Source organism: Tupaia chinensis, unplaced genomic scaffold (genome assembly GCF_000334495.1).
Source record: "Tupaia chinensis unplaced genomic scaffold, TupChi_1.0 Scaffold000423_1, whole genome shotgun sequence".
Taxonomy (NCBI): domain Eukaryota; kingdom Metazoa; phylum Chordata; class Mammalia; order Scandentia; family Tupaiidae; genus Tupaia; species Tupaia belangeri.
In genome coordinates, this window is record NW_006159928.1 from 7,227,226 (window position 1) to 7,249,102 (window position 21,877).

At 41.0% G+C, this 21,877-nt stretch overlaps 1 protein-coding gene across 4 annotated transcripts in view; it reads right to left on the reverse strand.

The window, feature by feature from the left end:
- Window positions 1-21,877, reverse strand: part of FGD6 (FYVE, RhoGEF and PH domain containing 6) — a 139,041-nt gene that overhangs the window by 56,033 nt on the left and 61,131 nt on the right. For all 4 annotated transcript variants that reach the window (XM_006154866.3, XM_006154865.3, XM_014590263.2 and 1 more), the window contains exons 4-7: window positions 17,396-17,463; window positions 17,275-17,305; window positions 6,161-6,312; window positions 2,100-2,256 (exon numbers count right to left, since the gene is read on the reverse strand). In XM_006154866.3, coding sequence (XP_006154928.1) covers window positions 2,100-2,256; window positions 6,161-6,312; window positions 17,275-17,305; window positions 17,396-17,463 — 408 coding nt within the window. The remainder of the gene's footprint in view (window positions 1-2,099; window positions 2,257-6,160; window positions 6,313-17,274; window positions 17,306-17,395; window positions 17,464-21,877) is intronic.

Consider the following 21,877-nt stretch of genomic DNA (forward strand, 5'->3'; position numbering starts at 1 on the left):
ACTTTGTCTTGCTGGCTCTCTCTGGTATACTTAAAAATAATAACAAATAAAATAATTCTTGGGAAAAAAAAAGGAAAATTAAGTACTAAAATATAACAGCCCAAATTTTATCCCAAATTGATGGAATGGACTTCTATGAAATTTTAATTGAAAACAAGTATTTCAAACATATGTCCTATCATTATTTTCCTGATTAAATAAGGCTTGCACTCCCATGGAACTGAGTCAAAACATAAAGCTTTGGCTGACACATGCCATAAACCAGTTATTATTTTTTAGAAAAACTGTGACGGGACCAGCAGATGGCATAATGGTCATATCGCTGGACTCCCACATGGCCAACCAGAGTTCGAATCCTGGACCTAGCGGCTTGAAACTCACAGTGGGTGCATGTGTACACATGCTCAATCGCCCTCTAGCAAAAAATCTCTCCAAATAAATAAATAAAAGATTATGACAATAAAGCTGTTATTATCTAAGAAATATAAATTTCTAAGAAATATAAATTATCTAAAGAAAAATAAATTTATTTCCCATCCATCAGAGTATTAGAAGAATAAGGGACCAACAAATGGCATAATGATTACATTGCTGAATTCCCACATGGCCAACCACGGTTTGAGTCCCGGACCTGGATTCTTGAAACTCTTGCTGGGTGCCTGTGCATGTGCGTATGTGCCCAAAATCACAAGAGGAAAGGAGTTTGTAACATGGCCATTCCCTCTGGGAGGTGATTTCTCACTTTCTGTCTGTCTTTCTCTGCCTCGCTGGCAAGCATACACACCCTATAGCAAAAAAAAATTCTCTCTCTAAAAAAAAAAAAGAAGAAAAGGAAAGGTTAAGTTAAAAATAAAACGTGTTCTCTAGAGTAATAAAATTCATTGAAATAGAAAGTAGAATGAATGCGTGGTTGCCAAGGGCTGGGGGAGGAGGGTGGGGAGTTAATGTTTAATGGGCACAGAGTTTCAGTTTTGCAAGATTTGAAAAGAGTTCTATATATCTGTTTGCACAACAATGTCAATGTACTTCATACTACTGAACTTTATAAAAATGGTTAACACTGTAAAATTATATTATGGTATTTTACCAAGAGTTTTATAAAAGGATCCCTCGAAATACTCTTTCCAAGTCAAAATTTCCAATGTGCAGTAATAGATTTTCAAAATTAAACCTTGTATGCTATCGGGTCATTGGAAAAGTCATGTCTTTTTCTATGTTTTGCTATGCAAAAATGCATCATGACTTTTCCAATGACACAATATTTGCGTTCTCACCATTTGGCTTCTTTTTTCATTTAGAAGGGATTATATTCTACTTTAAAAAAAAAAAAAACGCCAAAAGGCATGTGGATTTGTTGGAGAAAGACACAGAATCAGAGAGAGAGAGAGAGACAAAGAAGAATAAGAAGGTACCCTCTTGGGGAATGGGCATGCCAAATCACTTCTCCTCCATCTTTCTCGTCCTTAGGGATTTGCACATGTATGCACACATGCCCAGTGTGTCTCTCCTTTTATTTTTTTTTAAGTTTATTAATTTATTTATTGAGAGAGAAAGAGTGAGAGAACTCCCAACAGGATCTTTCTCTTTTTTTGGAGAAGTTTTTGCTATAGGGTGCGTACATTCTCCAGAAAGACAGAGACAGAGAGACAGAAAGCAAGAAATCACCCCCCGGGGGGGATGACCACACCGCAATCACTTCTCCTCCATTCTCCTCTCGGGATCTTGGGCATGCATGCACACGCACCCGGCGTGAGTTTAAGCCACCGGGTCCGGGACGTGAACTGCAGTCGACTACATGGGAGTCCAGTGACATAGCCATTACGCTAACTGCTGGTACCCCCAGTGTATCTCTCAAGCTGCTGGGTCTGGAACTCAGACTGTGTGGTGAGCCATGTGAGATCCAGCTCCCTTAACTACCATGCCTCCAGCTGGCCCAGGGATTATATTTGACTAACATTTTGTTTATAAGCTTTGTTTTTCAGTGACTGCAAATTATTGAGTAGTTGAAATAGCCATGACATATTTTGCATAGAAAAAAATTAAAGCTTCCAAAATAAAATGAAAGGAAAAATATTTAAAATCAGATGGGTTGCAAATACCTCAAATTCTCTAACAACGGCAGCAAAACCTGGGTTCTTCTTGCACTGCTCATCCAGGAGCGCTATGTTCTTGTCAAATTCTTTGATGTACGTGGAGTACATTTTTAGATACGGCCCCTTCTTTACAAAGATATCAGCAATTCTTTGTTGTTCAGTCCTAACGACAGAGAAGAGATAGACAAAAATATTTACCATTTCTTTTTTTAAAATTAATGTATTCATTCGTTTCTATTTGACCAGAGAGAGGGAGAGAGAGAGAAAGCAAGCCGCCAGGTCCAGGACTTGAACCGCGGTCTGCCATGTGGGAGTCCAGCACCCTTAATCACCATGCCATCGGCTGGCCCCAAGACAGACAAAAATAGAAAGAGTGATTACTGGAGCTAAAACACATCCAAGAATGAGCAGAGTCCCACAACATTCCAGCCATCAGTTCATCTTTTGCTCTCTTCATAAAACATAGCCCCAAATGCTGCCCTTCTGTTGCCATCATCACATCTCGTGCCAACTTTGCCCGCTCTCGGATTGGTTTCCCTGTTTCTGGCCTTGCCTCCTCCATCTCATTCTTCAATGCAAAGAGTCTAAAATCTTGTATCGTGTAACTTCCATTGGCCTTGCATTGTCCTTAGGATAAAAACAAACTCCTGGAGCCAGCGGTGGTACAGCAGTAAAACGTGACCCTTTGAAGCTGACACACAGGGGCAGGATTCCGGGTTCACATGCAGTGACCTCCCTAAGAACATGGGGCACATACATGCCCATTCAGGATCCTTGGCCATCTGAAGCTGGTGGCTGATCGTGGCATCAGGATGCTGGTGGGAATGCTATTTCTCTGTCTATCTCAAGAAGAAACAAGCAAACTTCAAACTAGACAAAGGCCAGCTCTGAAACCTAGTGGTTAAAGGACGCCAGATGCCACGTGACTGCAACCAGGAACCCTGGCTACCTCTTCCTTTTCATCCAGATGTCACCTGACATGGTCCACCTTCCTAGAGGGCCTTCCCTGGACACCCAAACTTCATTTGCTCCCACAACATCCTATTTTAAGTTTGTGCAGGTCAGAAACAATTTCCGGTCGTTTTGTCCTACTCATCCAGTCTTTCACTAAAATGCCTGCTTCCTGAGAGCAAGAACCTGTCTTGTCTGCCTTATGCTGTGAAACCTCTGCATACCCGGAGTGCTCTCCAGCACAGGAGACACACCAGACCTGGTTGAATGTGAAAAGAAATTTCATCAATTGTTCCAAAAGTCAACGGAAAAAAAAGCTATTTCAGAATATCTACTAAAACCAGAGTGTGCTATAATGAAAGACCCCAGAAATGTAAAAAAAAATGTGTTTTTGGTTTTTTTGTGGTTTTTTTTTGTAGAGGTTTTTGCCTTAGGGCACAGGGTGCATGTGCTCGCGCCAGGGGAGGAAGTGAGAAATCCCCCAGGAGGAATGGCCACTCTGCAATCCCTTCTCCTCTTAGGACCTTGGGCACATACACACATGTGCCTGGCTTGAGTTTCGAGCCACCGTGACCTGTGGTTGGCCATTTGGGAGTCCAGTGACCTAAACATTATGCTATCTGCTGGCTCCAGAAAGAAAAATATTTTGGGTGGTGGTTAAGGTGCTAGACACTCCTACACGGCCAACCACAGTTCGAGTCCTGGACCCAGTGGCTTGCTTTCTCTCTCTCTCTCTCTGTCTCTCTCTCTCTCTCTCTCCTTCTGTGTGTGTGTGCTATGTGTGTGTGTGTGTGTCTGGTCAAATAAAAAATGAATGAATGAATGAATAAAGAACTCTTTAAAAACAAACAATAAAAGAAAAGAATTATTTTTTAGAGATATTTTTGTTATAGGGTATGTGTGTTTGCTGGAGACACAGAGATAAACAGAAAGACAGTAAATGAGAAATCACCCCCTCACCTTCTCCTCCATTCTCCTCTTGAGATTTTGGGCATGCACCCACGCCCACCATGAGTTTTAAGTCACTGGGCCTGGGATTTGAACAGTGGTTGACTATGTGGGAGTCCAGCAATGACCAGTACACCATCTGCTGGTCCCAAGAAAAATATTTTAATAAATAGAAATACCCATTCAAGAATTAGAAGAATTTTATGTCAACAATTTGTGGCACTTTTATTGTAACTGCAATTTTGGTTTTCTGTGTCATAAAATAGTCTGCTTCTTAGGAAGCTAAACATTTTAACACAGGATATCTCCAGATCTAATCGCAAGAAAATGTCTAGGCCAGCTGCGGTGGTACAAAAGTAATGCAACCCGCCATGATGCTGAAGCCACACTAAGAAGGTCCCAGGTTCATGCTTCAAGGTCTTTCTGTACATGCTGGGCATGTGTATGCCCCTGTCTCCTGGCTGGCTGAAGCTGGGGGTGATCACAGCACGAAAGACTCTGTTGGGGAGCTCCCACATCATGGAAGAAAAAGAAAACTTTTCATACAAGAAAGAAGTATATTTTGGGGCCAGCAGATGGCATAGTGGTTACATAGCTAGACTCCCACATGGCTGACCACAGTTCGAGTCCCAGACCCAGTGGCATGAAAATCACACTGGGTATGTGCATGTTTGCCCAAGATCCCAGGAGGAGAAAGAAGGAGAAGGGAGTGAAGCGTGACCATTCCCCTGGGTGGTGATTTCTCATTGTCTCTGTCTCTCTGTCTCTGTCTTTTTCTCTCTCTCTGGTGAGTGCACGCACCCTAAAGCAAAAATCTCTTTAAAGAAAAAAGGTATATTTAGTTCTATAACATTTGCATAAATATGCATATCTTAAGACAATTCAGATGAATTTTTACCAAAAAAAAAATGATGCATGCAGGAATATTATCTGTAATTATGCTTTCTATCTCTCATGACTTTAAAAAACTATTTTTTATTCTTCAGTCCTTAATTGTGTGTTACTTTATACTGAGGCTATGCGTAAGTATTAATTGCTATCTAGCATATTTCCCTAACATGCAGAGGCATGGCGTTTCCCACACAGGCAGAGATATTCAGATATTCTTCTGGGCTATAAACAACCATTTTGATCATGAAAGCAGGTGATACTATTTTGTTATTCTAATCACTTTGTGTTCCCCGTGGACTGCTATAATAAATTCAATCCTCTTAGACCCATCTTTCTGTATTACCAGAGAAGTCACCAAAGGCTTCTGTTTATTTTCTTCAGCCCAAGGGAAATAGTGCTCAATACCAACCTTTCTGTATTCTTTTCCTGTTCTGAAATCTACAGTTCCTACAATAATGTTATACATAAGTAAACCTGGTTTTCCAAAACAAACAGCCTTATTAGCTCAGTGAATGGCCTCTTTCCAAAAATGCAAAGGAAGGTTCATGACCTGTAACCCAGGAGATAGATAAAACACTTAAAAATGTTTCCAATGTGAATATATAAATTAATGTGCCTCAATCTGAAAAAACCTTGATTATCAAAGGTCACCTATCGAAAGTTAAATTAGGAGGTCCAGCAGGTGGTGTGGTGGTCAAAATGCTGGACACTTCCACATGGCTGACTACTGTTCCAGTTTCAGACCTGGTAGGTTGCTTTTTTACTTTCTCTCTCTCTCTCTCTCTCTCTCTCTGGAAAATTAAAATAAATGAATGAATAAATAAAACTAAATAAATAATTCTTAAAAAATAAAAGAAGGTTAAACTGGCTAACTATGAGCCCTTATTGCCTTGAGGCAGCAATTATGCATTGTGGGACCACGTGGTACAGTGGTGGAGCACCTGGACACATGAGGAAGGTCCTGGGTTCCAGTCCCAGGACCTCCCCAGCATGCTGGACATACATGCCCATGATCTGGACTGGCTGAGATTGGGGGTAGGTTTTACCTGAGAACTCTTGGAAGTATGCCATGTCCCAACATCACTCATAGAAGAAATAAACTAAAAAAAAAATAGTATACTCAACGTGCCCAGGTTATAAATTCTGACGACTCAAAATAACCAACCTATAGGTAACTGTCAGGAACATTCAGTGTAAGAATTTTCACATGCAGGGCCCCTTATGGCTCATCTAAAATTGGAAACTCTAGGAAGGACCAACAGCCCATCCGTGGTTACCAGTTCAACATTCTTTCCTCCAGTTCCTTCAGGAGATCCCGGTTGAGCTCATAGAGCTGAGGCAGGTAGTAGAGAATCTGGTTTAGGATGCGGTCCTCAATCACGGCCTTCCCAAGTTGCCTGGAAGCATGGGCTACTGCATCCCGGAAATCCTATTACAGTCCAGGGAAGAAAACACAACACACACAATATAACTTGATAAGCTTTTCCCCCAGTCACCTCTTAGCTAGAATGATAGACACTGCAAAACTGTATTTCCCCTAAAGAATTACAAGTTAAAAGTACCCACTTCCTCCTCCTCTCCCATACAACTGGATAGGAAATTTTAAAACAAAACAAAACAAAATTACACAGTGGCTTGGGCCAATATTTGATTCTTAAATAGACCCTGTGGGGCCAGCGGGGGGTGGTGTTTAGTTAAAGTGCTGGTTCCCAAATGGCTGACTCCACCGTTCAAGTTCTGGATCAGGCAGCCTAAAACCAGGCACAAGTGGGTATATACCCAAAATCACAAGAGGAGAATGGAGAAGGGACTGCAGCATGGCCATCCTCCTCGGGAGTGATTTCTCACTTCCCCTTTCGCTGTCTCTCTTTCTGGTCAGTGCACATGCCCTATGGCCAACAAACAAACAAACAAACAAAAACAAACAAACAAAATAAACAGACCCTATGATATTATTTGCCTTAAATCATTCGGTTTGGATCTCTGAAGTTAGGAATTATATTGAAGTCTACCTGGAAATTGCATTACAACTCTAAAAAGCGTTTACACTTACTCCAAGACTATCGCATAAACACGATCTAGTCTTATAAGTCTCTAGGAGATCTTAACTAATGTTACTTTGGATTTAAGAGTCCCTTTGTCCACTTTCACTCATCATTTTCTGACACCTGGAGTGTCCTAGATGAAGCATATTGAGAAAGGGACAAGAGTGACAATCAGATCCTGAATTCAAGCCCTTTAATCCTGATTAATTCTGTTTTCTTGGCCTTTTCTCATTTTCCTTATCTGCCAAGTGAGCATAATAATAGTGATGAGAAGTTAATGAGATAGTGCACCTGAAGCTTTTGGCAATCCATTCAGCACCCGGAATCAAGGAAATATTTCATAATTCTGGACCTCACATTTCCCCCAGCTTCTAGTCGACCTCCCAATAAAATTCATCAGAATTTACAGTTTCCACAAATAGCAAAATTTTTCTCCATGTATTATTATTTTTTTTGAGAAGTTTTTGCCATAGAGCACGTGCACTTGCCAGAGAGAGAGAGAGACAGAGAGACAGAAGGCAAGAAATCACCCCCCCAAGGGGGGATGGCCACGCTGCAATCCCTTCTCCTCCTTTCTCCTCTCGGGATCCTGGGCACGCACGCACACGCTCCCGGCGTGAGTTTTAGGCCACCGGGTCCGGGACTTGAACCGTGGTTGACTACATGGGAGTCCAGCGACATAGCCATTATGCTAACTGCTGGTCCCTCCATGCATTATTTTTTATCCCCTGTTCCCTATAACAGTGCGGACCATGATTTAACACAAGTCAATGAGACCCCACCCTCTCACTCAGAGAACTAGGAGAGGGTAGAGCACCAGACTCCTTATCCCCAAGCCTGGGCCTCAAGGTAAAAGTGAAACAGTCTACAGTCCTAAGGATTCAAACACAAAAATTTGCTCCTTTCATAGAAATAGCAATTGAATTATAACCCTAAACAAAAGCTTGGCTAAAATGACTCTACCAAGCTTTCCTTTCCTTTATCTTTATTTCCAATTCCGTTTTCTTCTGGGATTCACAGGCAAATCAAAAGGATGGTGTTTCTTCCTCATCCCTTCAGCACCTGCCCCCAACATACATACACTAATCATGGGTATTTCTTACACTTCTGGACAAAAAAGCCTCTGACATCATTTAAAGTGCACTTGCCAGAGAGAGAGAGAGACAGAGAGACAGAAGGCAAGAAATCACCCCCCCAAGGGGGGATGGCCACGCTGCAATCCCTTCTCCTCCTTTCTCCTCTCGGGATCCTGGGCACGCACGCACACGCTCCCGGCGTGAGTTTTAGGCCACCGGGTCCGGGACTTGAACCGTGGTTGACTACATGGGAGTCCAGCGACATAGCCATTATGCTAACTGCTGGTCCCTCCATGCATTATTTTTTATCCCCTGTTCCCTATAACAGTGCGGACCATGATTTAACACAAGTCAATGAGACCCCACCCTCTCACTCAGAGAACTAGGAGAGGGTAGAGCACCAGACTCCTTATCCCCAAGCCTGGGCCTCAAGGTAAAAGTGAAACAGTCTACAGTCCTAAGGATTCAAACACAAAAATTTGCTCCTTTCATAGAAATAGCAATTGAATTATAACCCTAAACAAAAGCTTGGCTAAAATGACTCTACCAAGCTTTCCTTTCCTTTATCTTTATTTCCAATTCCGTTTTCTTCTGGGATTCACAGGCAAATCAAAAGGATGGTGTTTCTTCCTCATCCCTTCAGCACCTGCCCCCAACATACATACACTAATCATGGGTATTTCTTACACTTCTGGACAAAAAAGCCTCTGACATCATTTAAAAGTCCAAGAAAGGATTCCTTGTCTAAATTACAACTCTTTTAGAAAAGCCAAATACTCCTATGCATAACAAAAACTACAAAGTCCTTTCTCCAGCAGGTGGAATGGTGGTTAAGGCAGCTGACCCCACATAGCTGACTTCGCGGTTTGAGTCCTGGACCATACAGTTTGAAAAACACACCGGGTATGTGTCATATGTGCCCCAAATCCTAAGAGGTGATTGGAGGAGAAAGGATTACAATCAAGCCATCGCCCTGGGAGTTGATTTCTCATTTTCTCTCTCTGTCTCTCTTGGGTGAGCACATGTGCCCCACAGCAAAACATTAAAATAAATAAATAAATAAAAAGTCCTTCCCTTAGGACTCAGTAACTGAGATTAACTTGATTGATCCATTAGTTACCTTAGCCCAAAAGAACAAACAAGTTAATACAGTAATTACAGAACTACCTTGCATAACTAGTTAGCATAATATAAAATAAGAATCTGTAACTCGTATAAGCTCCAATCAGAAAGTCACACAAAACAGCTACAGAAACCAAATGGTTGCTGACCACACTGTACCTCCCAAAAGCCCTCACATTGACTAAAAGGAAACAGCTACCTCACACTTCTGAAAGTTTATTAGACTATTTGCTATCAGGTAGAACTATGAGATACATTTATATATCAGGAACAATTGTAAATGCATTCAAAGCACAACAGTTAAACATTTCCTTTGGTGTTTCTTTTTTTTAAAACCAGTTTAGTGATTAATATAATTTAGATACAAGAGTTCCTTGCTCAGCAAAACAAAAAGCACCACCCTTTCTTGAGGTAGAGTAAATGATGACTGGGCCTGTCCCTTGACAGCAGGATAACTTTTGTCTTCCACTTGGAAAGAACGTCCTTAGAGCCATGCCAGTGTTAGCAGATGTAAGCTGCTAAGTAACCAGAGGGCCAGTTTGACACAGCTTTTGCCAGACTCCATGTTCCATATGTCTGCCACAACTGCCCAAAAGGAACCTTGTTTACTTAAGACACATTTAACTGAGACTAGCCACATCCACACTGGGCTGACCACTGAGATGGCCACTTCTCTTTTTTTGAGAGATAAATTTTTGCTATAGGGTGCCTGTGCTCACTGGAGAGAAGGACAGAAAGCAAGAAATCATGCCCCTTCCCCCCCAAGAGGGAATGGCCTCAACACAATCCCTTTTCCTCCATTATCCTCTTGGGATTTGGGGCATGCACACACGTGCACTTGGCATGAGTGTTAAGCCACTGGGTCTGGGACTCTAACCACAGTCGATTACTTGGGAGTCCATTATGCCATCTACTGGTCCAAGATGGCCACTTCTATATGGAAACCCTTGTCACATACCAAGAAAAATTTTACTTTTCCCAGAACTACTGAATGTATGTATGTAGCTCTGGATAACTGATGGCCCCTGATGTCTTCCTTACAATCATAACTAAACAGACCTTTACTAATTCAAAGAGCAAAAGAACAACACTTAATAAAGACAATAAGAATTCAGAGGATATATGTCTTAAAGACCTAGAAAGTTACATATTCTGACTGAGCACCTGACAGTGATTCTTTGCTTGACCAAACTAGTGAAATTCTTAAACTGTCTCTTAGGTCCATCTGTGCGCTTCCTTATGGTTTTAATAAGAACCCTGCTGGGCTGGCCCCCCTGGCCTAGTGGTTAAGGTAGCTGGATCTCACATGGCCAACTGCAGATCAAATCCTGGCCCTGGTGGCTTGTAAAACATGCTAGGGGTTGTGTGTGTGTGTGTGTGTGTGTGTGTGTGTGTCCCAAATCCCAAGAGATGGAGAAGAAGGGATTGTAGCGTGATTAGTCCCACTGTGGGGTGCTTTCTCCCTCTCCCTTTCTTTATCTCTCTTGGGGTAGTGCACATGCTCTCTGGAAAAAAAAATTTCTGCTAACTCAGTTTAGCAAGAACCCCCTACCAGTGGGTTCCTCATCCTTTACCATTCTTCAGGTGATGTTATTTATCTGATTACTCTGGTCTGTCTTCAGCAAGAATCCTGTGAAGTCTGTTTAGCCAGATCCTCCTTCCCTGTTGGCAATTCTGCATCCACTGAATCTAACTCTGTTCCTTGGTTACACTGGACCATGCTGTTTTCAAGGTTGAGCTCAGTCTCTCTCCTCCTCCGTGAAATCTCTTTGCAGTGGTCCGTACACCTACAGTGACGATCCTGAATGAAGCCTGCCTAACTGTGCTCTAACAAGTGTCACTGAATAACTTTTTCTTTAATACTACCAGGACTGTCACTAGTTTCAAAAATAGAAAAAAAGAAAGGGGGGGTGGGGGGACCAAGGAGTGTTACGGTGGTAAAACATGATGTGATATTCTACAAAGCTGACCCACTGGGAAGGTTCCACCATCATGTCCAGAGATTTCCCTGGGTACTCCAGACACATGCATGCCTGTGATCTGGGGCCGGCTGGAGCTTGGAGTGGACTGTGCCAATGAGATCCTGTTGGGGGTACTGTCTCATTCTCTTAATGGAATAAACAAAACAAAATGAAGGGGAACCAGCAGCTAGCGTAATGGCTATGTCGCTGGACTCCCACGTAGTTGACCGCGGTTCGCGTCCCGGACCTGGTGGCTTAAAACTCACGCCAGGCGTGTGTGCGTGCGTGCCCAAAATCCCAAGAGGAGAATGGAGGAGAAGGGATTGTGGCGTGACCATCCCCCCTGGGGGGTGATTTCTCGCTTTCTGTCTCTATGTCTCTCTCTGTCTGGCGAGCGCACGCGCCCTATAGTGAAAAACCTCTCCAAAAAAAAAAAAAAAAGAAAAGAAAATAGAAAAAGGTTCCCCTTCCCTCAGGCAAATGCAACTCACACCAATGGACCCATTTGCCACAGAAGGCTGCAGTAACTACACACAGTAGCCCCTCTCCTCTTGGCCCGCCACTCCCTGAAAGGGTTGTGCTACTGCCCCAGTGCCAGAGACACCCAGTCCATACATGGACCACACACTGAATCTTTAACTTCTCAACTATTCACGAATCTCAGACATTGCCAAGACTAGTGCCCCTAGAAGGAGGTAACATCTTTTTTAATGAAGAGGATGATTACAACATAAGTCTGGTTATTTTTCTAAATGTTAACTGTTAAGATAATTTGGGAAAGTGTGATGATTCTTAAAAGCCAGAGGCAAAGCTATTTTGGGGCAGAAGAATATATCCTAGACTACATCAGTGAAGATGTGAGACAGTGGAACTCACACTTCAAAAATTAGGTCCAGAATTTACATGTTCAGACTAGAAAAGCTAAGTAATTAAATAAAGGGGTGGTGGTGGTGGGATAGAATGTGAAAATGTGAGGCAAGCTATCTAGTCCTGGTATAAAAGCCATCAAAGGCTCTATATCCTATATTGAAGCATCTGACACTCTACTCTGGTTTCTGGTCACAATCACCAAGTCTTGTCCAGCTTGGAATTTTTGAATGGATCTCTGAATTATAAAGCATATAATCATATTATTTACCTATTACTTTTGGTTTTTGTTATAGGGCATGTGAGCTCCCCTAAGAGAGACAGAAAGAAAGAGGGAAAGTGAGAAAGCTCTTCCTACAGGTTTAAAGGAAGGAATGCCACACCATAATCCCTTCTTTTCCATTCTCCTTTAAGGATTTTGGGTTTTCACACACATGCACCCAGCATCTATTTCAAGCCACTGGGTCTTTTTTTTTTGGGGGGGGTGGGGGGGAGAGGTTTTTGCTATAGGGCGCGTGAGCTCGCCAGACAGAGAGAGACAGAGAGACAGAAAGCGAGAAATCACCCGCCAGGGGGAATGGTCACGCCGCAATCCCTTCTCCTCCATTCTCCTCTCGGGATCTTGGGCACGCACGCATATGTGCCTGGCATGAGTTCTAAGCCACCGGGTCTGGGACGTGAACCACGGTCGACTACGTGGGAGTCCAGCGACATAGCCATTACGCTAACTGCTGGTTCCCAAGCCACTGGGTCTTGAACTGTGCAGTCAGCCATGTGGTATCCAAACTCTTTAAGTTCCATGTTATTCTTATGTTTCTTAAAAAAAAAAAAAAAAAAAAAAAAACATAAAAAAAAAAAACAAAAAATTTTTAAAACAAAATTTCTATGCTTTTCTTATTATTCTTAAAAAAAAAAAAAAAAAAACCTATAAATAAGAACCAGATCAATTTTAAATCGATTTGGAATCTCATTGAGGTATTAACATACTAGTCATGCCAGCCCTGACTTGGGGGAAGGCCTAAGCAAAAATCAATGCAAATAAAATCAAGTAGGGACATCTGAAGCAATGACGCATGAAACAGATGGCCTTATTCATGGGGTCAGGCTTTATATCTCCAGTGTCAAAGAGGAGTATGTGACTTAATTACCAGCTGTCCTGACTGGGCTTGCTGACCTCAGGGCATTACTTAAACACTCTCATGACACAGTGTATTACAAAGACAAAATGGACACAGGGTGGGCAGGGAACTCTGTAAGGTTCTCAGCCCTCAAGAAAGACACTGAGAATCACTTCATATTTAGCAAAAGCGAAGCAGCTGCTGAGGTCAAAGAGCTATAATAAATATGCAGAAATGAGTGTGAAACCATGAAGTAAAAGGAGAGGGAGAGAAAGTCCCCACATTAGCAGTCTGATTTTGTTTTTGAAATGAAAATATTTTTCCAGTGAAATTATTTCTCCCTCTCTCTATATGCAGACCTGGTGATATCTTGCATAATCATCAATGAAAAATAGCAGAGGACATGACAGAAGCCAATCCTTCATCTTAAGTTTGCAGCCTCCTTTCATAATATTAATAAGTAATTATTGTATTACATCCTAAGTGATTTTTAGAAAATAAAAAAAACTAGAATGTCTCAGGTTTCCAGGGCAACCACAAGAATTCCGAAAGTAAGCAAATACACCTAAAGATAACATCATACCCTACACAGTATGAAAGAGATTTCAAGTCACAATTTTTTTAAAGAGAGATTTTTGCTGTAAGGCATGTGTGCTCACCAAAGAAAGAGAGACAGGAAGCAAGAAATCACCCCCCAGAAGGGATGGCCACACCACAATCCCTTCTCCTCCATTCTCCTCTGGGGATTTTGGGCACACACACGCATGTGCATGTTTTAAGATGCCAGGTCCAGGACTCGAACCACTGTCAACTATGTGGGAATGCAGTGACATAACCATTATGCCATCTGCTGGTACCTCAAGTCACAATTTTTAATCAAGTTCTAAACAACCACTAAGTGCAAGGGATCAGACACAGAGGACTTCCAAGTCCAGCTTTACCATTTAGTAGAGGGTTATTTCTGACTGTCAGCTCACTGTCCTCATTTAAAAATCAGAAACAACATTTATTTAATAGCGTTGCTATGAGGATTGAGATAGTTCATGTAATATTTAAGTTAGCAAGCCGCTGGACATGTAGAGAGCCCTAAATAGAAGTAGAAACAGATTTAATTAGAGGATATTTGGTGAATGCAAATGATTCTATAAACATCAGTTAAGATCCCCAGGTCCTGGAAGCTGAGATGGAGAGCTCTGAAATAGGCATACAAAGAGGGAAATACCAAACCAAGGTGGGAAAACACCTCAGCCACCAGACAAAGGTGCCCTTGACAACGAACTTCATTCAGAGAAAGACAGTCTGAAAGAAACTCTGCTCAAAAGGGAAGGTTTTATAGCCACGTCAATAAAAACTAGGAGGATTCTTTACAACTAAAGAAGAAATGGTAATTAAATGAGTCACAAGACTCAAAAGACAGTGTATTCTGTTGAACCGATGGAGTGATTTTAAGACAGAGAAATGGAGAACTGAGGAAGCCTTCTATTCCTTTTATAATGCCTTTTTTCCTTTTGATTAAGAGATATAGCCTATTTAGTAACAGACATCTGAATGTCCAGGTAGTGTTAAAAATTTCATTGTGATATTTAAGGTATACTGATCATTGAAAAAAGAATGCCATAAGAAAATAAAGATGGTATATTCCACTTTAAATAAATAAATATGAAATATTTTTTAAATGTCATTGAATCTCTCAAATTTTTCAAGGTAATTATGTTATTTTTTAGAAGTTACTAGAGGGTCCATGTACTTGCCAGAGAAAGAGACTTAAGAGAAAGAGAGAATTCCTCAATGGGGCATAGTCATGTCATAATCCCTTTTCCTCCACTTTCCCTTCTTGTTGGGATTTGGGGCATGCACACACACATATCCAGTGTGTCTTACAAGCCACATGATCAAGATTTGAACTATGGTCAACGATGCGATTTGACTTCCCTTAACCAGTAGGATACAGGGTCGGCTCTGTCTTAACCTAAGAAACTGGTGGACAAAAGATGCTCCATGACTAGCACTGCTTAACAAGTAACACCCAGTTCATCTTTGTTCAAAAAGATCCCAAAGTCTCTAATTACTCCTTCTAAAATAATTTTTTTTTAAATTATACTACTTGGATATTTGTTAAAAAGAAAAAGAAAAAAAAAAAAAAGATTGAGCCAGCAGGTGGTGTGGTAGTAAAGCACTGGACATTACCACATGACCAACCATGGTTCAAGTCCTGGACCTGGTGGCTTGCTTTCTCGCTTTCCTTTTTTCTGTGTCTCTGTCTTCCTCTGGTCAAATTAAAATAAATGAATGAATAAATAAAATTAAATAAATAACTTAAAAAAATTTTTAAATATATTTGTCTTAAACCCATCTCCCATCAGAGAGCAAATAACTTACCAAAAAAACTATGGTCTCATTTGTACTTAATTGTATTGCATATCTGAGACTATGGTGGGGATGTTCAGGACACAATAGCAGATGTAAAAGGATTTATTTAAATTATTCATATTTAATTGTATTTATTCATTCATTTATTTTAACTTGATCAGAGAGAGAGAGGGAAAGTGAGAAAGCAAGCCACCAGGCTCAGGACTCGAACCGTGGTCAGAGATGTGGGAGTGTCCAGTGCCTTAACCACTAGGCTGTCTGCTGGTCGCAAGGAGCTCATTTTGAAAAGTCATTCACTTATCAAACATATTGTCATTTCAACAGATGACATTATTCTTTTTTTTTAAATTTTTATTATCATCATAATCTTCTTTATATTACATTGGATGACATATAACTCTTCAGTGTATTACATTGCTTTTTCAAAAGGGAATGCCATGCATATCAGTCAATACAGAGACATTAATCTCCTCGCTTCAACATTCAGTATAACAGATGACATTATTCTTAAAACTTAACCAATTTGTTCTGGATACATAATACTGTGCTGTTTTTAAAATGATTAATTATAAAAGAGAACTCATCAATACAGTCGAGTTAAGGTGAGAAAATATTCACAGAAAAATATTCTTTCAAAATGATTCCACAATGTTGAGAATTTTTTTTGAAAATGTTTCCAAAGCTAGAGAGTTTTTTTGCTTTATTTTTAAAACTTTTGCTATAGGGTATGTATGCTTGCCAGAGAACAGAGAGAGAGAGAGAAAGAGAGAGAGAGAGAGAGAAAGTAAGAAAGCATCCCTTGGGGATAGCCATGCTGCAATTCCTTCTCCTCCATTCTCCTCTCAGGATTTTGGGCATGCACACACACACACACACACACACACACACACAGCATGGTTTTCAAGTTGCTAGTTCTAGAACTTGAACCACGCAGTCGGCCATGTGGGATCCAGCAGCCTTACTCTCCATGCCATCTGCTGGCCCTGAACCTAGAGTTTTTTCACATGGGAATTAGGCATCCTTGTTTCTGCTGGATGATAAACAGAATACAAAGGAATCATTTGGTAAACGTGATTCATCCATAAGTGTTACTCATTTTTCATGTTCATATGTATCTATTAAAAAGGAAAAGCTGAAAATGATGATACTCTTCACAGAGACATTAGTGGGTGTATTTCATGAACCTTCCATTTCTCAGCAATTATATTTAATTTATGATGTTAGTAATTATACCACATAAGAACCCATTTTCACTTCGATTTCTTCTTTCATTGTTTCCTCTAATTTACCCCTTCCCTCTGTTGTCTTAATATCTTGCCAAAATATAATTAGGATAAAGTACACTAAAAGCACTTCAACTGCCAATGTACAATAAAACTTGCGAAAACTTGCAATTACAAAGAAGTGCGTGAGAAAAGTGAACATGCAGCCAGACACATATCACAACTGTTCCTCAAAGGTCTGTTCCAGCACACAATTACAAACATTGAAAATAAAACTTTAAAAACTCGGTTGTAGAAATGTCTATCCAAGTGTCTGTTTCTGGGAGTTTATTCAGATAGGAGAAACAGTTTTGAACAAAGTAATATTCTTCATACATGACTAGTGCAAAGTTCTACTGACAGCAGATATCTTCTCCAAATGTACCAAAAGATATATCATCACTTTAAAAACTTTATGTGAAAATAGAAAGTTGGAAGACTTGTCACTGTGTATTAAAAAGCATATACCTGTAACACATTTGAGTTAGTTATTAAGCTAAAAACTTTTCAGTGTAGGGCAAGTATGAAAGGATAGTATTAGACTTTGAGAAAATAGGAAGAGATACTTACAATATGCAAAAGTTTTAACACATCCACAAACCTGTAAAAAAAAAAAACAGCAATGAAAAAAATGTTTTAAATGAGTCAGTAGCAGGGGGACGGTCTTCTGAATTGTTGACTGGATACTTACACTTTCTCTGAGCTCATGATCTCCTTGGCAATGTGATGAACCTTATTTTTCATTCCAGTATTTTCATCCTGTGGATAAGAGCACATGAAGAAGCTATGAGCTCATAAGAGGATCACGCAGATCTGCTATGAAGAGTGAGACACCCATGTTAACTCTGATACTTACAATTTACCATCAGCCCACAATTTACACTGTATAACATCTCCAATGGCGAATGTGGAGAAAGATGAGGGAGAAACCATGACACGGAAGTAACTGAGAGAAACCGGCGGAACTCACTGACATTACCTGGGCTGATGACCTGACTGCCCTGAGTTACCCAAGGCCTTGGCGATGCATGGCCATCAACAGTTAAAAATGGGAAGTGACACTCTACAGAAGAAATGAGCCCTAAACACATCACACAAACACGAGTCCTCTGGATGCTTTTCCCATTTCCTGTCTCAGGTAAATGCATGCTCACTTTGGCAATTAAAACCAGAAAATACTAAAGATGATTCAGAAAGGTCTCAGCATGTAGGTGATTTTGTTGTTGTTTTCAATTAAGCGTTGATAGAGTTGGCTTTGGTTCCAGGGCATTAAGTAAAATGAGAGGAACTTCTCTCCATTTCTGTTCCAGTGAAAGATCTGAAGGCTACAGAAAAGAGAGGGAATAAGGAACAAGCAATTATAACATTTTAGATCTTACTCCTAAGGTAGAAATGATAATTGCTGCCATTAAAAGGAAAACAGAGGCCTGCTGGTGGCATTGTGGTTAAGGTGGCTGAATCTCACATGGTTCACTTTGTAGTTCAAATCCAGGGCCAGGTAGCTTAAAAAACATAGAGTGCATGTGCTTGCATGCCCCAAATCCCAAGAGACAAATGGAGGAGGAGAAAGGAGTGCAGCATGGCTTTCCACCTTGGTGGTGTGTGTGTGTGTGTGGGGGGATTTCTCACTTTCCCTCTTTCTTTCTTAAGAGATCTGTAAATCAGAAAGGCTTCTCAAAGAATAAAGCATTTGATGACCTTCAATTTTTCTAATAATCCATCAAGTACTTGGATACTATTATAGGTAACAGTTGGTCAATCCCAGAAACCTAGACTCCTCTTTCTTGCCCTTATAGACACTTTCATTTTTTTTTAATTTTAGTTTTTGCTATAGGGTATGTGTATTCACCAGAGAGAGAGAGAGAAAGTAAGAAATCAACTCCCAGGGGTGGGGAGCGTGGGAGGATAGCCACGTTGCAATCCCTTCTCTTTCAGACTCCTCTGGGTATTCTGGGCCCACTTCCATGTGAATCCAGTGTAATTTTCAAGCCGCTGGGTCTGAGACTTGAACCACACAATCAGCGATATGGGATTCAGCACCTTAACGTCCTGCTAACCTCTTCCATAACTTTTAATTTTTATAATTGAATCAACATGTTCTATAATCTGTACTTATGAACATTCTTTAAAGCTTAACTGATCCTTTCCTCTCCTTCAACATGGCCGTCCCGTGTCTTGCCTACACCATTACAGAAACCTATGTGGCCTCCTTGGCTAAAGATTTAACTTAGTGCAATCCTTTTTCTTTTTTCTAGAGAGGTGTTTTTGCTATAGGACATGTGCATTTGCCAGAAAGACAGAGAGAGACGGAGAGACAGAAAGCAAGAAATCACCCCCTGGGGGGATGGCCACGCCACAGTCCCTTCTCCTCCATTCTCCCTCCTCTCAGGATCTTGGGCACGCACGCACACGCGCCACATCTGGGCTGGTTGAGACTGGGGGTGGATGGTGGTGTGAAGATCTTGGTAGGGGTGGTTCTCTTTCTCTCTCTCTCTCTCTCTCATGGAAGAAATAAACATGTCAGCTATAAAATAAAGGACGAGTTGGGATGTGGTATACAGAGACACTTGGAGAGCAGGAGAGGGAGAGGGAAATCAAGAGAGGGAAAGACCACCTGCTAGCCCAAAGATGGACTCTTATATGAGGCTGCCTTGATGTTTTCTCCTTGCCACTGTCTAAAGACAAGATTATTATCTTATTTGTGTAGTATTTGTAAGATTGAACTCAGTGTACTAAGCTTATTTGCAGATATGCTGAATTCGCTTAGTCTATGACCTTATTTGCCCTTGTATCCTCCTGTGTACAGCAATTACTACTCATGATAAGCAGGCGTGTACAAGGGTGGCTGCCCTCTTCTCAGGATCGAAGACCGGAGCACACTAGTTTTGACTATGTGTTGCATAACATGTACATGTAAACTTAAATAAACCTCAACGACCTCGTCACAAAAAAGAGTAAGGGAGGAACCAGTAGGTGGTATGGTAATTAAGGCACCAGACTCTCACATGGTTAATCACAGTTAGAGACCCGGTGGCATGAAAATCATGCCAGGCACATGTGTGTGCATGCCCAAAATCCTGACAGGAGAATGGAGGAAAAAGGACTGCTGCATGGCCATCCCCCCGCCCCCTCCGCCGGAAGTGATTTCTCACTTTCCCTCTCTGTCTCTCTCAGGTGAATGCATACACCCTATGTTAAAAAAAAAAGAAAGAAAGAAAGAAAGAAAGAAAGAAAGAAAGAAAAACTAGGGTTTATACTACATGATTAAAGTCTTTTTTAATGCTAAAATTCTAGGAGCCTATGTATTCTACAGTGCATTTTCCCTTTAAACTACTGAGCTGTCACAAAAGTCATGATACAGTTTTGTATAACAAAAAAGAAAAATACGTCATGACTTTTCCAATGACCCAACAGAAAAACTAGAGCTAAATTAAAAGAGATAATAACTATTAGAAAATGAGTCAATAGATAAGAATCATTTTCAAAGTAGGCGGAAAATCAAAGACAACTGAAAAAAAATTAAAATATATTATCTTCAACTTTTAAAACAATGACTAATTCTGCTCTAAGTCAAACAAATGATGAAAAAATATACCCCACTGTAAAACCTCAAAAGAAGCCAAATTTGGCACCTCCACTTTGTAGTTCATGAAAATCCTCACATCACATTGCAAAACAGAGTGCCTGTTAAGTAACGGCATCTCCCAAAAGTATTCTGCTGTGAAAAGTGAGACATGAACTACAAAGAAATTAAATTACTTTGTCAAGGTCGTAAAATAAGTCAAACAAATTCCAAAACAGAACCTTTGATCGGAAAAGAATCCACTTTTATGTTCTGATCTCATGATAACAGCCCAGCTTTGTAAGGTCTTTTTAAAACATTATTTTATTCATCATCGTCATTAGTTTTAATCTGGTGAGTCAGAGAAAGAGAGAAAGGGAAAGTGGGCAAGCAAGCCACCAGGTCCAGGACTTAAACTGCAGTCAGCCATGTGGGAGTCCAGAGCCTTAACCACCATGCCATCTGCTGGCCCCAGCTTTGTAAGTTCTTAGTGAGTGTTCTCCTCTTTTGACAGTGTTCACTACAAGTAACATTCAGTAAACTGTATCTGTTACTTTTTTTTCTTAAGGTTTTGGCCATAGGGCATGTGCACTCACCTGAGTCAGAGACAGACACAGAAGGAAAGTGAGAAATCACTCTCCAAGGGGATGGCCACGCAGCAATCCCTTCTCCTTCATTCTCTTCCCGGCATTTTGAGCATGCACACACATGTGCCTGGTGTGATTTCAAGTCCAGGACTTGAATAGTGGTTGGCCATCTGAGAGTCCAGTGCCTTAATCACCACGCCACCTGCTGGCCTCTATCTGCTACTTTTGAATAGAATTATTCAACGGCTTCTCTAGCCTACTCAAGAGTTTTAGTTATAAAACCAAACCAAAAAATCCTAACATCTAGACTTACATGAGAAACATCTCTTTATTCAGCCACGGGACTAGGATCAGGACCACAGTCAGACATGTAGGATACTTACAGTTCCTTTAACCTTTAGGGCTATGGGGTCAGCCCTTGTAGGGTATTTTTAAAAATCAAAGGTGCTAACATACACCCACAGCACACAGACAAACTCAGGCACATGGGACTAGGACAACATGGAGTAACTTTTTGAAGTCCTGTTTGTTTTTCCTACACAAAGTAAAGATAGGGCCCAGTGCCGCATATCCTTCCTGTCCTCCTGTTACTGGATCTAGCACTTTCATGAGAACATGCTATTGAAATGCCAGCACACTTAGGTGCTCACTGTATGTCCATGGAACACGGCACTTGTTATGGACTGAATTGTGCCCCCACCTCCAAAAGGTTTCAACCCCCTGGTATCTCAGAATGTGACCTGATTTGAAAATAAGAGTCACTGAAAAAAAAAGAAAGAAAGAAAGAAAATAAGAGTCACTGCAGATAAGTTAAAACCAAGGTTGGGACCAGTAGATGGCGTAGTGGCTACATTACTGGACTCTCATGTAGTTGACCACATGGGAGTCCAATAATGTAGCGGAGCTCGAGTCTCAGACCTGGTGGCTAAAACTCACGCCAGGCACATGTGCATGCGTTCCCAAGATCCCGAGAGGAGAATGGAGGAGAAGGGATTGCGGCATGGCCATCCCCCCGGGGGCTCAT